The sequence below is a fragment of the Geotrypetes seraphini genome, chromosome 5 (assembly GCF_902459505.1).
Source record: "Geotrypetes seraphini chromosome 5, aGeoSer1.1, whole genome shotgun sequence".
Taxonomy (NCBI): domain Eukaryota; kingdom Metazoa; phylum Chordata; class Amphibia; order Gymnophiona; family Dermophiidae; genus Geotrypetes; species Geotrypetes seraphini.
This window is the reverse complement of record NC_047088.1, coordinates 20,234,467-20,256,365: the sequence shown is the minus strand read 5'-3', so window position 1 is coordinate 20,256,365 and position 21,899 is coordinate 20,234,467. Positions and strand designations below refer to the sequence as shown.

Genomic DNA, 21,899 nt, shown 5'->3' with positions numbered 1-21,899 from the left:
CTAACAGAATCCGCTCAAAATATAATCTTCAACATCGCTACTCTCAGCGAATCACCCTGACGCTGCTTCAATACACCGCAGTGAATAACTTGGTGTAATTTGCCGACTCCCGCTGACTCCTGCTGCCCCGATGTCGGACAAACAAAAAGGAAAGAGGCACAAGCCTGACCCGGTCTCCCCTTCCAAAACGCCGCTTCCCTCCTCCCCTGCTGGCGATTCTAACCGCGAGATTCTTAACGAACTGAGGGAACTAAAAGAACTGGTGACGGAGACCAAGGTGAGCACCGATGAAATAAATGAAAAAATCACTACTTTATCCTCTGAACTTGCCTCGATGCAGACACGTGTGGGCTCCTTAGAATCCAAGATGGACGCGACTACACTGCAGCTCACTGAACTGAGACACCAGACTGCTCGAATTACACACCTAGAGCAGGAGATGGAGGAAAATAATAACAGGTCCCGGCGCTGTAACATACGTCTCTTAGGGCTACCAGAAAATGGCAGAGATAATGATCTCATTCAGCAGCTGGAAACCCTCATACCTAAACTACTTGATATTACTTTTTCTCATGATTTTGAAATTGAACGTGCACACCGTGTGCCCTCTCACCGCACTCCTACTGATCGTCGGCCCAGACCTGTAGTGATGAAAATTCTGAGATACCAGCACGTGCTTACCATCATGCAGAGAGCGAAAATAAAAGCACCGATCCAGCATGAGAGTGCCACCTTGCTCTTCGTACCAGATCTGAGCAAACCTACGGCTCAGCGTCGCAAGCTCCTATTATCCTTCAGGCCTCAACTCAAATCCTTAAATGCAAGATTCGGTCTCATGTACCCAGCTCGCATGAGGGTGACCCTCAACAACAGCACCAAGGACTTTACTAATCCGGATGATCTGGCTTCCTACATTGAACAACTCTCACCGACGCCAATTAACCAGGTCTAACTGCACCACTGTGACTCATTTACTTAAGAACCTGCTCACATTTATACAGATATAAATATGCTGCTATGTCATATTTACTGCCATGGTGTTTTCTGTTAACCATATGTTCTTCTCCTTAGTTCAGAGTGTTATATTATAATAGTTCTGATTCTCTAACATAACAGTCTCAGAGGGCGACGGGGGCCCTGACCTCTCTGGCTCCTGTCTCTGGGTGCCTTTTGGCTGCACTCGCACTGTCTATTAGAGGTGACCTCCTAGTCACCACTGAGGATATGTGGTGCATTTGTTTAGCTGTTAGTTGTCTAATGTTTATGTATGCATTGTTCTGGTTCATATTTACTGTTTCACACTACATATGGATGTCATGTATGCCTCCTCAGAGTCATGATACTATGATATTTTTTCTTTTGCAATACACTGCCTATATGCTTTATTTTATGCCTGATTATGTCTCTTAACATTATTTCTTTGAACACAAAAGGTCTCAATAATCAAATTAAACTCAAAAAAATATTGACGTATCTTGAAGGTTTTCAACCAGATATTGTAATGCTTCAGGAGACTCATTTGGATTCCAACTCCTCAGCTAAAGTCCAATACCCTTGGGCTCTTCCTCCATATTTTTCACCTGCTATTGACAGAAAAGGTGGAGTGTTGACACTATTCAGGAAAAAAATTGATCTCTCAATAATATCCTCCTCCACGGATCTTAATGGCAGATGGGTTAAGGTTAAATTCCTTCACGCTGGTGCGGTATATTGCCTCCTGAACATATACGGCCCAAATACAGACTGCCCAGATTTTTTCCACGCATTGCACCAAACCCTCCTTGAGGACGACGACTCCCAACTGATATTGGCGGGCGATTTCAATCTTATCATGGTTCCCAGTAGAGATAGACAGTCCTCCTGTGCCTACAAGAAAACTCGCTCATGGTACGCCTTGCATAATCTAATTGAAGACGCCAAACTCCTTGACATATGGAGACACATGCATCACGATACCAACTCTTTCACATTCTACTCCCCTCCACACTTATCTTACTCGCGTATCGATTTTTTCTTGGTAAGTGAATCCTTAAGCTCCACTGTACTAAAGTCGGATATTTTTCCTATACTTGTTTCTGACCACGCAGCTATATCTATACAGCTCAAACAGAAGATACCCCGCTCGACCACCTCTCAATGGAGATTTAATAATTCCCTTCTGCAAGATCCACAATTCTACCAACATATGAATACACAGATCACTGAATACTTCAGATTCAACAAACCTGAACATACCTCATGGATTTGCTGCTGGGATGCTTTTAAAGCTTATGTTCGGGGAGTAACTATTAACTATTCTGCACATACCCAAAAAAAATGGAAAGCCGAACAGAAACTCATGGAAGATAATATTAGATCTTTAGAATCACAACACCAACGCACTCCAACGGATATGTCTCTCTTACAGAACCTAAATAAGGCTAGATTTCGATATAACTCCGCCTTGAGTCATAGAGCTTCTCAAAATGTGTTTCAACAATCTGCGTCATATTATGCTACGGGTAACAAATGTGGACGCCTACTCGCTAATTACCTTAGGAAACGCAGTGAGAAATCATACATTGAATCCATCAAACTTGACTCCGGAATAGAGGTCACTGATCCCACTGACATATCCCAGGCCTTCATGGACTTTTACCGCAACTTATATACATCAAATCCTTGCGATCCTCAACTTACTTGTGACTTTTTGAGAGATATTCCACACCTGATGCTTGATCACAAAGATAATGCTACCTTAGATAACCCGATAACATTATCTGAATTGTCAGATGTCATACAGTCTTTGGCCCTTAAGAAAGCTCCAGGTCCAGACGGCTTAACAGTCGAATTTTATAGAACCTTTCAAGAAGTCCTGACACCATTTTATCTGCAATTCATTGAACACCTCATAGCTGATGGTGAGGCGTCTGGTACATTTACGGAAGCTTCTCTGATAGTACTTCCAAAACCGGGTAAAGACAAGAGATACGTCGCCAATTATCGACCACTATCATTAATTAATGTTGATGCGAAAATATACGCCAAATTGCTATCAGTTCGACTTCAAAAGGTTATTACTAAATTAATCTCTTCAGACCAGAGTGGTTTCGTCACTGGCCGTTTTTCCAGCGACAATACTAGATCTTTTGCCCTAGTATTATCTCATATTCACAATCAAGATCAAGAAATTATGGCAGTTGGGCTAGACGCTGAGAAGGCCTTTGACAGAATAGAATGGCCTTTCTTATTTCAAGTCCTGAAATGGTATGGCCTTTCTGATGCTTTCATTACAAAAATAAGGGTCTTATACTCCAAACCTACTACCAAGACGTTTATTAACGGAACACCATCTGTTGCATTCTACCCCAACAGGGGCACGCGTCAAGGATGCCCGTTATCGCCCTTGCTATTTAACCTGGCACTTGAACCTCTTCTGCAACGAATTAGACACAGTCCGCATATCTCTGGCTTTAAAATCGACGAGCGTGAATTCAAAACCTCGGCCTATGCAGATGACATATTATTATTCATTACACCATCATCAATGCCTCATCTAATATCCACAATATCTGAATATGCCGCAGTGTCTGGCTACAAATTAAACAAGAGTAAATCTGAGATTATGTCGATAAACTGTCCAGCGGCTGAATTTGAAGTCTCTAAATACGGTTTTCATTGGGTGGCCTCTTCCATGAAATATTTAGGGGTCCATTTTGGTCCCTCACTGGATGACACCATCCGTCTTAACGAGGAATACTTAATGGACACTCTCAAAACCAATATCGCTAGATGGTCGCCACTGACGTTAACATGGTGGGGCAGACTTGAGTCGATAAAGATGATGCTGGCTCCCAAAGTCAACTACGTATTGAGCATGCTGCCTATCTATCTTTCTTCGTCCTTCTACAAGCAGGTTGATTCCTTACTAACGAAATTTCTATGGAATAACAAACAACCTCGCATAGCGCTCTCAAAATTAAAGGCACCCAGATCGCATGGAGGAATAAATTTTCCTAGCTTCATTCATTATCATCAAGCATTTATTATGCGACAGTGGTCAGAAGGACATCACGGATCACGAGATCTTGATCCCCCCGCTTGGCTACACATGGAGAAAGCAATATATGGTGAACATCGACTTCATTATCTAGCAGGTACAGATTTAACCAAACAGGACAAACGTGACCTCATATTACAGGCATATAAAAAGGCCATTACAGCCGTTGATTCCACTTTCTCCATGACATGGGAGCACTCCAATTTACATGCATTATGGAACAATGACAGATTCAAAATACAGAATGCGGTAATAGATTGGAAAATCTGGCAAAACCATAAAATATGGTCAGTACAGGATCTTATGAAAGATGGAGAGTGGTTATCTTTTCAGGAACTGACATCCAAGACTGGCCTGCCAAACACTCAACACTTTAGATGGGTCCAACTTACACATTGCATCAAGCACTCCCTACCTGGTGCTTTAAAGATGGCAGACTACTCTGGCTTAAATAACACTCTGGCTAAGATATATACTACATCCTTACGGGCATCTATATGGTATAAAATATTACAGAAATCATCTTTCAATGGTCCTATAGAACTCGAGACCAAATGGCAACATCAACTCAAGCTACCCTCTGACGCCATTGACTGGACCGAAATATGGTCAACTTTTTTCAAATCAATCAAGTCAGCATCCTTACTTCAATCCATATTCTTTGTTTATCATAGAGCGACTTGGACTCCTGTATTATCAAATAGAATAGATCCCAAAACATCTCCACTTTGCTGGTCGTGCCTTCAACAAGAGGGAACCCTTGAACACCTTCTCGTATCTTGCCCCATCATTCAACTATACTGGGACAAGGTATGGTCCACAATATGTACTATTCTAAACATTAAAGAGGATTTCTCATTCCTTATCCTCCTATTAAGAACCCAGGCTCTATCAACACCATTAACCGCAAATGAAGGCACTCTTCTGACTATAATGTTATCAATAGCAATCCAAGCGTTATTATACAACTGGAAAGATTTATCCAAAGCCAACTACCTTACATGGTGGAATACGCTATGTATCACAGCTAAATTTGAGAAAGTCTTTGCTGAGAAAAATGGAAACCTTACTCGCTTTTACGACATATGGAAACCCATTTATGATTACACTGATAACTGACCTTTTGTACATTCTGGAACTACTTATACACAATGTCTTTTCCTCACAATCACCCATATTAATATCACTCTGAGGCTCTATTTCCCTATTTCCTTATCCATCCAAATGTTGAAGAATTTTCTACACTTTCAGTTTATTCATGATGAATTATTAGTCTTATGCTGATGAATGTACCTTGAATTGTACTTTTCTTCTGTATGTTACTTACCGATTTCTCATGTTTTGGTATGTATACCTCATAAAATTCAATAAAACTTGTGTTGAACTTAAAAAAAAAAAATCTGAACATGTTTTAATTTTATATCTGTGATCTGGTTTTACAGATTTGCCATGGTTGTTCACCGGGATCAAAATGTGACTGCAGTGGAGTAAAAGGGGCAAAGGTAAGGAAGGTGCTCTGAATTTTCTGTGGGCCAGTTTTTTAATTCATACTGAAATGTGCTTTGACGGTCTGTGACTTTTCTCTTTATATGTTATGAAGATCAATATCAATACAGAAGATTTTGCGTCTTTAGCAACTTTCAAACAAACGTATCTAGAAACTGTGAATAGTTCTGGTACTTGGGGAATATGACAGCAGAGAAGGTACCACAGGGCAAGCATACTTAAAATTTCATATACCGTCCAATCAGTGAGCCTTCTGAGCAGTTTACAATATGAGTAGGAAAAGAATTTGAGGTTTATTAAGTAATTGCTGTTTGAAGAGTAAATTGGGAAAAGCACCAGGTCCTGAAGGTTATAGAGCCGAGTTTTATAGACTAATGGGGGAAAGTATTTTACCAATTCTAATGGAACAGTTCAACGTCATTATTGACCGGCAATCAATGCCCGACTCGCTACGTAGGGCCCATATGATTGTTTTGCCCAAACCGGGGAAAAACCCTTCCTTCCCAGAGTCTTCCCGAGCTATATCCCTGCTTTGTTTTGAAACTAAAATACTGACCTCAGTGTTATCCAATTGCTTGGCACGTATCCTGCTGGATACGTATCCTGCAGGTAGGATTTGTTTGGGGTCACCGAGCAGTTAAAAATATCAGAACAATTCTAGCTTCCTTGATGGCTGTACATGCTACAGCTGTCCCCTCCTTGCTAATAAGCTTTGATGTGGAAAAAGCCTTTGACAGGGTACACTGGGAGTTCATGGGGAAATATGGTATAACGGACGTATGGGAGACGCTGTTTGAGTGCCTTACGACAGACCCCCAAGCACAGATATGATAAATGGACAACTCGCTGATCCCTTTGAAATAAGGAGAGGGACTAGACAAGGGTGCCACCTCTCCCCTTTGCTGTTTGTCCTAACCCTTGACCCATTGATCCATGAGATTAACTGGAACCTGGAGGTCAAGGGGGTACGTATAGACTCTGGTGAATTCAAAATCTGCATTTGCAGATGATCTTCTGGTTCATATCATGGACCCAGTCTCGTCCCTACCTGTATTACTAGAAAGCATGTGTGAATTTGGGGACTTCTCTGGATTTAAATTAAATGCCTCTAAATCAGAAGCCATGGCACCCTTGACTCAGACTAGAGAGTTCTGAAATTTTCCCTTCCGCTGGACAGGGGAAGAATTTACCTACTTGGGAATAATGCTTAACGTCGGATCCTCGTACGCTATATGACTGTAATGTTTCCAGATTTTTGGCTGATACCAAATGTCAACTGGACACTTGGAACCCGTTCCCACTGAGTGGTAGAATTGCTCTATATAGTGTGATAATCTTCCCCTGATGGTTATATACCCGCCAACAACTCCTAGTGCGGATTAAGAGGAAAGAACTTGCAGTGCTGACCTCGGCTTTGAAAACAGTTTTTGGAAAGGGACAAAATCTAAGCTTAAGCTGGAATTTAGGTAGGTAGTTGGAAAAAGGGGGAGGGGATGGGTGTCCTAAATTTGTATCTTTATAATTTGGCGTGTGGTTTCCGACATCTAAGGGGCTGGTTTTTGGGTACCTCGGATTACACCTTGTGGGACCTGGAATGCTCTCTTATTTAGACCCTTGCATCCACACTACCTTTTGCAGGTGTCACTTTGCAAACTGCCGCCCCCCAATATAAGACCCACTTGATCTTAAAGTACATGAGGATGATATGGCAAGCTTTGATGAAATTGTGGAATATGCCACACCCCCACACCGATGTAATTGTGGGAAATCTGGACTTCAACTCCCGGACTGGACAATTACATTACATTACATTAGTGATTTCTATTCCGCCATTACCTTGCGGTTCAAGGCGGATTGCATAAGAGTTGTCCTGAAGTTACAAGATATATAGGTGGATTACATAAGAATTGACATGAAATTAGGTAATACATGTTGGGTAATTTGAACATTTTAGATTTGATAAGGAGTAGACAGTATAGTAGGTGGAGCTTGGGATGGATCCGGTCGTGTCAAATAAGTTTTATGTATTTCTTGAAGAGTAGAGTTTTGTTTCTTTTTTGAAGGTTTTTTTTAAATCTGTGATCGAAGACAGACAGCAGATTGGTGAGTTTTCTGTCTAGTTTTGCTGCTCTGGTGGCCATTAGGTTGTCATATAGTTTTCTTCGTTTGACATTTTTGGTTGGCGGGTGTGTGAATAGTGAGTGGGTTCTCGCTGGGCAGACTCTCTGCTGGAAACATGCGTTTTCTTTTATTGATGAGCTGGTAGTACCTTTCGAGGCTCTGTTGGATCATCCGGGAGTGAGGCATACTGACACATACGTCTATATACAGTTGACACATTAGATCAGAACTTTGAAAAGGGAGGGATTGGCATTGGGAGGTGGAAACTGGGTCGAGCACTCTGTTTGGCCAAGAGGAAGAATGTATACCCTCAATATTGTACTTTCAAAAGAGCCTTGAGCCCACCTAGAAACTACACACAGATTGCTGCTAAGTGGAAAGGGGAGTTTGGAGTGGAGGTGGTTGAGGACGTCATAACGATGGCTCCTAGATTGGGTGTTTCTTCTATATCAAGTGCAGAGTATCTTCAGGGTGATATTACGAGCTTATATCTCCCAAGTTCAGGCATTTCACTTTGGTTTAACTGACACTAGAAGGTGCCCCAGATGTCAACAGGAGGATAACACTTTAGGTCATGCATTTTGGCTTTGCTCCCGCATTCAGTTAATTTTGGGGGGAAAATCTGCTCTTATTTAGGAGCTCTTCTTCAAAAGATTGTGCTCCCTTCCCCTCAGATGGTGCTCTTCCTTCAGTGGGAGGGGTCATTCAAGAAAGGGGGAAGAAGGCTGATCCGAAAAGTCATAATAGTTGGTAAGAGATATATATTGCTATACTGGCTGGAGGATGCTCCACCCTCCTTTTGGCACTGGAGAGCTCATGCAACATCCCCCACCTATAAACAACAACAAAGTTACTGGATGACCTGGGAACCCTACATACAACGTTTGTCAGTAAGGGCATGTAGCTTTGTCTTGAACACCTTGAATTTGTAAGCTATGAAAATGGAGTATTTTTCTTTGGGAGGTAAGGGATGGGGGAGGGAGTGGGAAAGGAGGGAGAACAAGAGAGACTATCATTAGCCTGGTTCTTGGTATACACAGTTCATTTCCTGTTCACAGCCCTTGATGGCACTGATTTTTCCAATAATGTGGTCAGGAAGTCCGAATGGCTCTTTATTGCGTATACAGACATTGGGCATCCTTGTGGGGGTACTTTAGTTTCTTTTGGGGCTATAGGGGGCCTAAGTTTGTTAATAAGCTATATATGGGTATTGGCGCCTGTAGTTGGTTCCATTCTGTTTACTGTGTATATAACTCAATTGTTTTTGCTATAAGGTGAGGGAAGGGGGATAGATTTCAGGATTTTAATAGTCATTGTATAACAAAATGGAACACTTGAAACTTTGTGTGTACTTGTATATTGCTTACTAAGTGATACCGACGATTATGAGTTCTCACTAAAAATGAATTTACATAAGTAATTGCTGTTTTAATGCATTTGGCTGTTATAAATTATGCATATTTGTTGGAATCTGCCTAGAAATGTTGATAGAGCGGAATATAATTGTTTTAAATAAATAAATTCAAAAGCACTATAAAAAGATGGTAAAAAAAAAAATTAGAACAGTAAACCGTGCACCAACGTAGATGGAGAAAATCAGCAGGACAGTTCAAACAATCCCAAACAAAGAAGCAAACACTCTCTCGCTCACATTCGGTGTCAATCAAACCGTATCCCTGGTCCAGATCCTCAAAAGTTGAACCTGGAATCTGATGCCACAATCGACCAAATATATGAGCATCAGCTGCTGTAAGCTTCAAAGAATAAAAATGGTTTTAACTGTCTCTTAAAACACTTCCACCACATCAGCCTGATACAGCGAGAATGGTATAGCGTTCCAGAGTGAGGGTCCCAGAACACTATGGCCTAGATTCACAAAACGTACCGATCTAGATCGTTCTTGGGCGATTCTTACCCGAGTTTTGCCGAGCGACCGATGTCGCTACAGAGTTTACATGCAAATGATCTGATCGGACGCACGCCTATAACGATCCCACTGATCGCTGTGAGAGCGATCGAAACACACGCGCAGAATATCCTTGTTTATTGATGCAATTTCGCCCTTACTACGTAGTTAGTGGGCGGGGTTCATTCCTGCACGTCATTGGTGGCAAAGCACAAGCGAGCTCAAAAGAAAGGGGGAGGGGTGGCTGCGATTTACTTTCGCTGGCCCTACGAGTTGGACATTTTTAAAAAGGAATGATTTGTGACTGGCGCAGTGAATTATTTTGTGCAGCCAGATTATCGAACGGAACATGTTGTAAACCCACGGGTTAAAACCGTGGGTCAAAACCACGGGCTCGCAATGTGCTTTTTACAGAATATATAAAAAAGGAATTCTTACGCATATGCAAAGATATTTTACAGTTTTATTTGTAACTAGTCATTAAGCCTGTTACATTAACGGGTGCTAGAATACTGTTCACCCTCTATGTTGCCCCTTCCATTCACTGCCCTCTCTTCTCTTTCCATCCAGTGTGCGCCCCCTCTCTCTCTGTCCCTTATGGCCTCTCTCCATCTCCTTTCCTTTTCCCTTGGTCTGGCATACCTTCCTCCTTCCCTCCATGCCCTGCCATCTGTTCTTCCCTCCAAGCCACTCTCCCCTGTGCTCACTTTCCTCCTTCAACTACTTCATCGGGCAACAGCAGCATTCACAATTCATTGCTGTTGCTGGCTTCAAGTATTCCTCTCTGGCGGGTCCTGTGTTCATGAAGTAGGCAGGACCCGCCAGAGAGGAAGGCCTGAAGCCGCAACAGCAGCGAATTGTAAATGCTGCTGCTGCCTGAAGCACCCGAGGCAGACGGTTCTTCCCCTCCCAGCCCAACCCCCGCTGACTTTGCGACCCTCCCGGCGAGATGACTTTAATAGCAAACCTCCCTCCAGCGTTGGCAGCCGCAGCACGTTAAACAGGCTGGTTTGCGGCTTTCTTCTGCCGTTGAGTCTCTCTGTCGCGTCATTGATGACATCATTAGTGGCACGGCAGAGGGACTCAACTGCAGGAGAAAGTCGCAAAGCAGCCTGTTTAGCATGCTGCGGCTGCCAACGCTGGAGGGAGGTTTGTGTAGAAGTGATATGTGTCTATGTGTCTCTTCCCCTGCAGTACCTTTGCAGCACTTTGCTGCGGCGCATCCTCCCATCTTGAGTCTGTTTCTCCCGCTTTGTGTAGCCGCCACATACGCACTCTGGCCACGGACCTACGGATCAAGGATTACAGATCACGCAGGTCTGAGTGCGCGTGCGCGGCTAGCGTTTTATTATATAGGATATTGATGGTTGTTTTATACGGGGTTGTAACCTCGATGCTGATATTTCAGGGCGGAAGACGGCAGGAGAGCTGGTAAGGATAGTAAGCGACTGGTCCTCGTCTGTCGCTTCTTTTCGAATCGGCAAACCCAGTCGGTGTTTCTTCTTCTGCTTAGTGAATCGATGGCTTCCTACTTTTGCATGCCGTTTCCCCTGATTTGCATGGGTGGATCGGATCAGTTAGGAGATTGATCGGGAAGCTGTTTAGTGAATCGGGTTGAGGTCGGGGAACGATCACAAAACCAGTAAAACTGGTTTTGCGATCGTCTGGACAGGATCGGTAAGTTTAGTGAATCTAGCCCCTAAAATTCCTGTGATGAATTGAGCTCAACTCGAGCACATGCAACGACGAAGCTATCGGCTGCATCTGTGATACCGATCTCGGAGATCTAGTGAATCGGTAAGCTCCCAGAATTTGGTGGCAGTAATACGCTGTGGGAGACCTCCAGTCACTGTTGAAAACTGCTAGTCGAATTTGTTTTTTTTTTTAAATTCTTTATTTATTGGATTATTCATTACAATACCTTAGTAACAAACATTCATGAATGAACACAAAAATTACAAATGTAAATTCCATTTAAGGAACAACAAAAATATGGAAGTGATAAATACGTGTTTTTTGATCCAGCCCAGGTGGAAGATTTTATTAAAGATAAACCTTTGTTGAAAGTTTAATTTTTATTATTTAGTTTACTTTTGGAGTCGAATTTGTTTTAGTCAGTAGATGGCCCGTGTGGCAAAGATTCCTTTTACTGTAGGGCAAGGATTCTCGACCGAGGCCTTGAGATATCCACAATGAGATAAATTTGCAGGTAACTACCTCCATTGCGTGCAAATCTTATCTCGTGCGTATTCCTGAAAGCCTGACCAGCTAGATGGGCACCAAAGAACAGGCTGAGAATCACTGCATTGATGACCACAGAGGAATGAACTGAAATCAAAGCATAAGGGAGTGATGCAGCCCAGTGGACAGTGGATTACGGATAAGATGGTTCACAGCGAGCACAGAAAAGAACGGTGTCGGGTCAAAAGCGCGCCGGGACAAAGGCGCGTGCAGACAATTGAGCGCAGCGCGGAGGCGCGCACCACAGAAAATTACTGTTTTTAGGGCTACGATGGGGGAGCGTGGGGGGGAACCCCCCCACACTTTACTTAATAGAGATCGCGCCGCGTTGTGGGGGTGTTGTGGGGGTTTGGGGGGTTGGCAGTGTTCCCTCTAAGCTGAGCAGGTGTCCTCCAGCTGCATTGCTACCACTAGGGGGTGGAATATTTTCAGTCGCTAAGGACAGGTATGTTCCCTGGAGTCCTGCAGAACTTGCCTGTCCCTCACAATTGAAAAATGTGACAGTAAAACAGCACCCTCTATTGGTGAGACTGGGAAAAAGTTAAGTTTACAGTAAAACGTGGAGGGTTACAACCCCCCAAACCCCCCACAACACCGGCGCGATCTCTATTAAGTAAACCGGGGGGCTCCCCAACAAAACCCCCCATCGGAGCCCCTAAAAACTGTAATTTTCTTCGGTGTGCGCCTCCATCTTGCGCCTTTGTCTTTCACGGGGTTGTCTATGAACCGAAAAGAACTATAAAAACTGACGTGTAGATTCTGTGAAGGAAGAGCTGGATATTTTCATGCATCTTGTATCTGGCTGCAAAATTCTGATGGGTGAAAGTTTATGTACAGAAAGACAGAGTAAGGCAGCCTGTCTCGTCCATTGGAAACTTTGTAAACATTACACCACCGTCATTTCAGAAAAGCACTGGGATCACAACCCCAAGAGAATTATGGAAAATGAAGAGGTTATAATTACCTGAGACATTCCTATTGCGGCTGATGAAAAGCTTGAGACGAGAAAGTCAAACATTGTGGTAAAAGACAAAAACACAAGCGCAAGACGGATAATAGAGTTGTCGGTGCCAAGCGATGATTCTGTGCCTCGGGTGAAGAAAGCGAGATCTTCAGGTACCGAGCAATGCAGCCAGAGATGAAGAAAATGCAGTTCAGAGAGACCAAGAAAAATTCTCCAAAGGACCGGGTTGCAAAAGCCTTGATGTAAAGGAAATTTCAAGGACACCTGCACAGAATGACCTCTACAGAATACTGGCTTAGTGCACATTTCGGGGGGGGGGGGAGGATTCTGTAAGTGGTGCCTAAAATGTAGGTGCCGAGTAGTGCAGCATTAATCGTGATTCTGTAAAATGTAGGCACGCTTTATAGAATCACGCTTAGTAACGCCTAAAGTGGGCTTAGGTGTTGGTAGGCATCCTAACCTTAGATGTACCCTATGTATGCCAAGGGTTTTTAAAAAAGTTTTTGCCTAAATGAGTGCGCCTAAACCCAAAACAAGCGCCTACGTGAAAAACACGCGCACAATCCACTCTCTAATCACACCTACTTTCTGGTAGGTGCCTTGGACTAGGCGCCTACTCTCCAATTAAGTGCAATTAACATCGGTTGCAAGTTAATTACCAATTCTGGACGCTGATTAAACCTTTTAAGCAATTAAAGTTAGGCACCTCGATCAGCAAAGTGCGCCAATCTAGGCGCCATATATAGAATCGGGGCCATCATGTCTAACTCTGAGCACGAGCATACTCCTTTGATAAATATGCTGGTGACCAACTGATGGCAAACACTCAAATGTTGGCGTTCTATAACGTGCCCAATTTCTGGGAATATTCGTGAGCCAATCAGGACTTTTGGCCCCTCCTACTGTATCCCAAGATGCATTGGGAAGGGGAAGTCCCGTCATTTGCAGCATGCGGCCCTGTAGGCAGGAGGGAGTGGGCTTCCCTCCTGCTGTTTTCTCAACCGAAGGTACGGGGGGGGTTCCATGGATTTGGGAGGGGGCCCAGAAATGTTGGGAGGATGTGGGGGGGACAGGGGAGGTCGGCGGGGTATTGGGGATGTCAAGGGGATGTGGGGGATGTCAGCAAGATATCAGGGGTGTCGGGGGGAAGAGGGGAGGGCTCAGCTGATCCTGGCAGGAATCCCTGAATCCGGCTCAGCTGATGGGGATTCTTTTGCCGTGGACGTTTTTATTTTTGAAAATGGACAAAAAAAAGTAGATGTTCAAAGGAGCTCATTTTCGTAAATAAAAGATAAGACGTTTGGCAGCTTTGAAAATGGACATTTTTCCTACTGGGGACAAAACGTCCAACCTCAAACTTAGGCACGCTTTTGATTATGTCCCTCTGTGTGTTTTTACTCCTCTGCTTTTAACAACGGTGTCAGGTCAAAAGCGCACCGGGACAAAGGCGCGCCCAAACAATTGAGCGCAGTGCGGAGGTGTGCGCCGCTCAAAATTACTGTTTTTAGGGCTCCAACAGGGGGGCTTGGGGGAGAACCCCCCCACTTTACTTAATAAACATCGCGCCGCGTTGTGGGGGCGTTGTGGGGGGTTGTAACCCCCCACATTTTACTGAAAACTTCACTTTTTCCCTGTTTTTAGGGAAAAAGTTAAGTTTACAGTAAAATGTGGAGGGTTACAACCCCCCAAACCCCCCATAACGCCGGCGTGATGTCTATTAAGTAAAGTGGGGGGGGTTCCCCAACAAAACCCCCCGTCGGAGCCCCTAAAAACAGTAATTTTGAGCGGCGCGCGCCTCCACGCTGCGCTCAATTGTCCGGGCGCGCCTTTGTCTTTCGCGCTGTTGTCTATGAATCTTAAAGAGCGTCACACCAGATGTAAAAGATGGAGCATTGCCTAAGCTTGACTGAAGCAACTTGTCCCGACAGCCACCAAAGAGAGGAAGATGATGGCCCACACACACCATTGTAGCTTCTCAGTAATACAGGTAGAAAGGTATAAAAGCAGATGATTTAGACGGGGAGAGGGGGGAGTTGATGGATGTGCAACATTTTCAATGAATTGTCTGCTTCTAGGTCTGCAGTAGTCTCATCTGATCTTTAGAGGATCAGCTTCAGGTGGAGGATAGGAAGAGAAGGTCACAGTGGGAAGGAGGGGGTCAGTATCCCTTTTACCTACCCTGGTATCACTTAACTAGCTGGATGCCCCTCAGAGGTCTCATGTCCCAACGGGTTCTGGAGCTGATCGTTGTACTTTGGGATGTAAGGGCGGGGGGGGGGAACAGTTTCCTTGCACACAGGCTTGGTGCTTGGTGACTATCTAGAGAAGGCAGGTCGGTGCAATCCAGAGTTGCACTGACAGATCACACTTCCCACTATCCCGAGGTAAAGGAAAGCCCTTCTGCTATAACGTACAAAGAATTCAGACTTTTTAATCTTACTCATCCTTCACATACTTGGCACCCATCAAAATGTGGTGATTACAGGAGGAAATAAGTGAGTGCCCGCACTGTAATTAGTCTGAAAGCATTCCCTGAGGGAAGAAGTCTGTGGTGGAGTTCTGGAGAGCTGCCCAGCTCGACGTCTGCTTCACCGGCTTGCGGTTGAGGGAGGGGCAGGCTTGCCAGTCTCTGCGTGAACTGGAGTCACTTTTGGCAGTAGTTCCCTTCAGGTCACGTCTGCACCTGCCGGAGTGCTTGAAAGTGGGTTCCGAACGAGATGAGCTGGCATTTATCGGAAGCCTCTTCTGCCTCGGTGGGGCATGTTCCTCGACTTCCTTTCGCTGTCTGACCTACGGTGAAACAACCCCCAAAGCTTTCCTGAGACATAAATTTAACTGACATTTCCTGATTTCAGCCGACCGGAAGGTTCAAGAACCTTCTCTTCTACTCGCACAACTAAAATGCCACCTCCTCCTCGCAACCTTGTCCTACACCCAACAGGCGAGAGGAAGATCGGAGCAGAGTATACAATAAAGACGTAAGGGGAATAAAAAGCCATTGAGTTTCAAGTTCAAGTTTCAAGTTTACTAGCGTTTTTGATTAATCGCTTAATCATATTTCAAAGCGATGAACATAAATAAAAAATATTAAAAATTACAATATTAAAGAGTAATACAATATTTAACATAGACTTAAAAACAAACCAGACTAAACACAAACTTCACAAACAAGATAAAAGGGAGAAAGGGATTTGAACTACAAAATATTATAAAAAGAATAGTCAGGGAAAAAAAACACAAGGTAGGGGATATAAAATTCATAATCAAAATCAACATTTTTTTTCACCCCTGCTTATGACAATATTTTCTTATGTCCCATGGTCCAGTCACAGAAAGTCAAGTAGCTAGATAGAGATGTGCCATTCTTTCTGTTAGGGGAGTTGGGAGGGGGGGATTTTGGTTCTCACTGGAAAATGGGGAACGGTTGGAGGAGTACCATGAGAATATGCCCTGGGGTCAGTGAATCTTCTCTTAACTTCCTGTATAAATAAGAGCCCAGCCTTAATTCAACTAGAAGTTTCTGTGATCATTAATGCTGATAGAAGGTATTCTGGAGAAGGAAGGAAAGGTGTGTTCATAGATTACCAGGTCAATATTCACATAGGGCTACTGAAAATGTGGGGAGACCGCCACTGCAGTATTTATTACCAGGATGGTTTGTGGGCAAGGGAAGGGTGAAGCCAGTCTTTATCCTATTCATATTCAGGCTACTAACCAAATAACAACGTGGACAAAGACAGTCATAACTTTTATCTGCTTTGTTATCTAGGTACTTCTCTGAATCTCAGCCAGCGCCCAGATAACTTCTGGCGCAGCGCCACAAGCCCTGATTAGATCCAGCATTGAATATCTGGGTGATATTCTGCCCATGGAACATGCCACCTTTGAGATCGCTGATTGCCCTGGGCTGAGGATCAGCTGGGTGCACTTTTCTTAAGCAAAAATTTGGTTGCGCAAAAAGCAGGTGCGTGGCACTTTTCAAAAAGGAAGCGCGTGCTCCCGTTTTGCTATGAAAATCGGGGCACAGCTGCGGAAGAAAATGAGTGTGGTGTGAAAATTGCCCTCCCCCCCCCCGCCTGCTAGATTCTAGTGACCGCCAGTAACTTTCCGTGCTCTTCTTGGAAGCCGGGGACAACTTGGGAAATTCTTTCTAGAGACAGTATTTCTTGGCGCTCTGTCCTTGGGTTTCAGATTGCCATTTTACCTCAAGGACTAGCTTGGCTTAATTTACAACACGTTGCAAAGTGCGCGCTCAGTGTGGCCACCGTTGCTTAAGTGACACCGTAGCCTTCCCTGCGTTCAGGTTCTTATCTTCATCCAGCTGGCTGGATGAAGCACAAGTAGGGAATTGCTGCCGAGGCAGGTAAATCTGACGCAGAGAGAGATTTTTCTACAGGTCTTTAGGAAGAAAATTTGTTTTTACGTTGTGTTTTTTAAAAACTCTTCTAAATGTAAATGTGACAAACATGTAGATTTCCTACATGACAATTTTTTTCTTTTTCTGTCGTAGGGTGAGAGGGGATGGCCAGGTTTAGAAGGTCAGCCAGGCCAGCCTGGATTCCCAGGACCCGAAGGACCTCCTGGACCAAGAGGAGGAAAGGTGAGCAATGCATCATACTGTAGAAAAAAATGAATAAGCTCCCAGCACAGGGGGTGGGGGGTGGTCCGCCCCAGGCGCTGTCTTGGTTGGGGTGCTGGCACCTGTCCTTCTCTCCGCTCCCTACTCCCCGCTCCTTCCCACTCTTTCCCCTGCCGCCTGGGTGCCTTCAAACCCCCACCTCCACCACCACCGTACCTTAGTTCTTTCCTGGCACCAGCGTCGGCTCTCCCTCTGACATCACTTCCAGGTCCCGGGCCTAGGAACTGATGTCAGAGGGAGAGCTGCGGCAAGTTGGTGATGCTGCTCGCTCCGGGAAAGTTAGAGGTGCGGGGGAAGGGAAGGGGTGCGTGCAGGGCAGGGGAAGAGGGCGGGGGAAGGGGTACCACTGCCCTAGGCGCCTCCGACCCATGCTACGCCACTGGCTCCCAGCATCTGTACAGAAAAGACCCCCCCCCCTAGATCTTCCAGTGCAGATGGGACAGGATTCAGGCTTGGGCAAACTAGACGTGTGCTCAGAGCCCAAATGTGTTTAAGAGGGGCTCCTTCAGATGTGCTAATTTAATGGCTGATGAGGCAGATTTTTGCCCTGCTAAGTTGGCTGCTGGCAGAAAGAAGAGTGGAATTAGGTTGGTACAGGAGTCATCACTGCTGTTTTCCTCTGCAGTAAGAATCGCACCTGGCCCCATTTGTGAGTTTTTAAAATTTATATTATGGTGGAGTGCCCAACGCCGTGTTTTTCAAGGGTCCTCCAAAGGGTTAATCCTGCCCTGAGAGTGGGGACCTCACCAGTTGGAAAAGTAAACGGTAGTTTTGAAGTAGAAGTTCTGTTTCAGAAAGTTTGAACTCACTGTGTCCACGAATCCACATTCTTGCATCAGATCCTTTTATTTTATTTTTTTTTTTTAAGTTCAAATAGTTTTATTGAAATTTCACAAAAGTAGAATAAACTGTGAACAACAAGATCAATCATCCAAAAATGGCAAAGCAACCGTATAGACTAATACATAGTAAGTATTCTGAAATGAAACATTGCAATGCGCAAACTAATAATAGTAATAGCAACATAACATGTAACTAAAGAAGAAAATGAAGGAGAAAAATAATAAAAATAAGAAATAAGGGGACTGCTTGGCTATTATGTGCATGGTGCATCATCAATTCGTAAGCATACTTTAATTTGAATTAAATCCATATCAATCAATACAATAGTCCAGGAACGGTTGCCAGATAGTGTTTGTTTTATGCAAAGATCCCTTCCTTTCAGCTGCCACTAATTCAAACTTAGCTGTGAGACATGCTTGATTCCACCACGCTGCATAGGATAAGGTAGATGAAGACTTCCAGTTTGATAATATCTGTTTAATAGCAATGGACAGTAAAGCTTTGAGCAAGTTGGCTTGCGGTTCAACAAGAGGAGTCTGAAGTCCATGATGGCCATACATCACTATTGCCAGTGTGATGGGTTCCGAAATGTGTAGTACGGCACTGATAGTGCGCCAAATTTGAGACCAATAATGTCTTATGATGTCACATTGAAAGATCATATGATCTAAAGTTCCAGGTGAAGAGCGACAAGACCAGCATTTACCATCCATTGAGATGTCTTGGTGTGCAATCTTGGCAAGTTTTATTGGGGTCCAGAATGCCTTATGTATAAGAAAAAAAAGAGATTAAGTAATAGCAGATGAGGCAAGTGCTGAGTGGGACATTTTCCAAATGTCGTTCCAGTCTCTGACGTCAAGTTCAAGTCCTGTGTCTGTACTCCAGAGAGAATAAAGAGTAGTGAGTGAGAAAGTGTCATGTTTTCTCATAATTTTATACCATTGCGATGATTTGTGTCTGGCATGAGAGATCTGATCGCACAATATCAAAATGTTAGGGAGTTCATCTGTAACAGGTTGTTGCTTCAGGTGTGCCGTAATGGCAGATTTTAGTTGTATCCATTTGAAGAAATGTGATTTTGGCAAGTTGCAATTCTCCGCCAACCTCTGAAAAGGGGTCCAGGTAGAGTTTGAGTAGAGATGACACAATCGGTGTATTCCTTTAGTTTTCCATACAGAATTATAGGTCAGTGCATTTTGAATGCAAATTTTATTATTTCCCCAGATAGGTATTTGCGTAGTTTCACTCCATTTTGGTGAGAGCATAGCATCCACGTGTCGAATAGCTGTACATGTGGATGCAAGAATTGGTTGCATTTGCAAGAGATCCGACTGTCCAATGAAAGGTAGATCCTCTAAAGGTATGGTTGTAGATAGAGAGCATTCCAGCAGTAGCCAGCGAGGCGTAGAGCTATCATCAGTGGTATGGAGCCATCTAGAACCTTGTCGAAGCAAGAAGGCGATGTGGTAGTTTTTAAAATTAGGAAAGTTCACACCACCTGATTCTTTGTCATTCCTCAACTTTTGTAGGCTTATACGTGGTGGTTTGTTATTCCAGAGGAAAGTAGTGAGAATTTTGTCCAATTTGGCATAGAATGAAGGTTTCATCAATACCGGTAACATACTGAGGGTATAATTGATGACAGGAGAGATCATCATTTTGACTGTATCCAGTCTGCCCCACCAGGATAATTTCAGTGGGGACCAAGATGACGTTAACTGTCGAACTGAATCAAGAACATGATCCGTATTATGTTCCGAGGTCTCATCTAAATCCGGTGCAAAGTAAAGTCCAAGGTACTTCAATTTATTGGGCGACCATAAAAGTCCAAGCTCTTTAATGGACTGGCAGTCTTCCGGACAGTTCAAAGGCATCACCTCCGATTTAGAAAGGTTCAATTTGTATCCAGAATGAATAGAGTATGTTGATAGTATTTGGAGCAATGGAGAAATGGAATCAGGAGTGAGGTACAGCAAGACGTCGTCTGCGTACGCTGAGAGTTTGATGTCCACACCAGCATATGAGAATCCCTGGATGTGGGGTGACGTACGAATTGCAATCAGGAGGGGTTCCAATGCTAAGTTAAAGAGTAAGGGAGATAGAGGACACCCCTGACGTGTGCCTCTACTAGGTTTAAAGGGCAAGGAAAAATATTGATTAGCATAAATTTTGTTAGTCGGTGATGTGTACAGTACTTTTACCATATTTATAAATATAGGGGACATTCCAAACCAAGATAGGACAGTAAACAAATATGGCCATTCCACCCGATCGAATGCTTTTTCTGCATCCAATCCGACTGCAACTACAGGATAATCAATAAGTTTGGCAAGTGAAATTACATGAGCAAAAGTTCTTGTGTTATCACTAGATAATCGATTGGCCATAAAGCCAGTTTGATCTGGATTAATCAATTTAGGTAAGATCAGTTGCAGCCGATTGGCCAAGATTTTAGCATATATTTTAGCATCTGAGTTAATCAGGGATAAAGGCCTGTAGTTGTTTACTTTAAGCGGATCTTTATTTGGTTTGGCCAATACAATAGTAGTGGCCTCAGTGAAAGAGCCCCTAATATCTCCAGTGTTTTGTAAATATCGGAAAAACTCCAATAGGTAGGGAGAGAGCCATTTTCGAAACACTTGATAAAATTCAGTTGGTAGGCCATCTGGACCAGGTGCTTTCTTAGTGGACATAAGATTCATAGCTTCATCGATTTCCTCTATAGTAAAATTAGCATCTAACCCAATATTATCTGTTTCATGCAATATATTGTGAGTGAAGCCCTCAAGAAAAGGGATAGATATACTGTCTGGTTGAATTTCGGACATGTACAAGGTTGAGTAAAAGCTATGAAATTGTGTTAGGATCTCATCTGGCCCAGTAACTAAAGTGTCAGTATCAGTAAGAATGGCAGAAATTGTAGTCTTCTTCCTCTTCCCTTTTAGATAGGAAGCAAGATGTTGGCCACATTTATTGCTATCAGAATAGTATTTAGCAGAGGTCATATATACTTGTGATGCAGCTGTTTTACTAAGGCAAGTGTTATATTGGAATCTAAGATGTTGAAGTTTCTTCAAAGTTTGCATGTCAGTAGGATTCGTTTGATGTAGTGTCTCTAAGTGTTTAAGTTTAGATTCATAAGTGTCTAATTCCTGTTTGTTAACTTTCTTTAAGTGAGCATTATAAGAAATAATGGTTCCCCTTATGTACGCTTTAAACGCATCCCACACTGATATCCAGTTACTGTCTTGGGGTGAGTTGAAAGCGAAATATTCCTGTATTGCAGTCGTTACATGGGTGCGGAAATTCTGATCCTGTAGAAGGGAGGAATTTAATCTCCATGTGCTTTGTGGAGAAGTAGCAAGTAGGGTGTCCAGTGACAGTAGGACAGCCGCATGATCAGACACACTGATTGATTTGATTTCAGAGTGAATAACTGATTTGACTAAAGAAGGGTCTATCAAGAAATAGTCAATCCTAGTATACGAGGAATGAGGTGCAGAGAAAAATGTATAGTCTCTGTCTTCTAAGTGAGTTATGCGCCATGGATCAGATAGGCGAAATTGGGCAATGATATCTTGAAGACATAACCATGTTTTTGATTTTTTTGTGTTTATATACGGATTTTCTATCCTTTGAG

The 21,899-nt window shown here is 43.5% G+C and overlaps 1 protein-coding gene across 5 annotated transcripts in view; it reads left to right on the top strand.

Moving 5' to 3' along the window:
- The window catches only part of COL4A5 (collagen type IV alpha 5 chain), a 294,489-nt gene that overhangs the window by 99,829 nt on the left and 172,761 nt on the right, over positions 1 to 21,899 (top strand). For all 5 annotated transcript variants that reach the window (XM_033947291.1, XM_033947290.1, XM_033947293.1 and 2 more), the window contains exons 2-3: positions 5,482 to 5,541; positions 17,288 to 17,377. In XM_033947291.1, the coding sequence (XP_033803182.1) occupies positions 5,482 to 5,541; positions 17,288 to 17,377 (150 nt within the window). The remainder of the gene's footprint in view (positions 1 to 5,481; positions 5,542 to 17,287; positions 17,378 to 21,899) is intronic.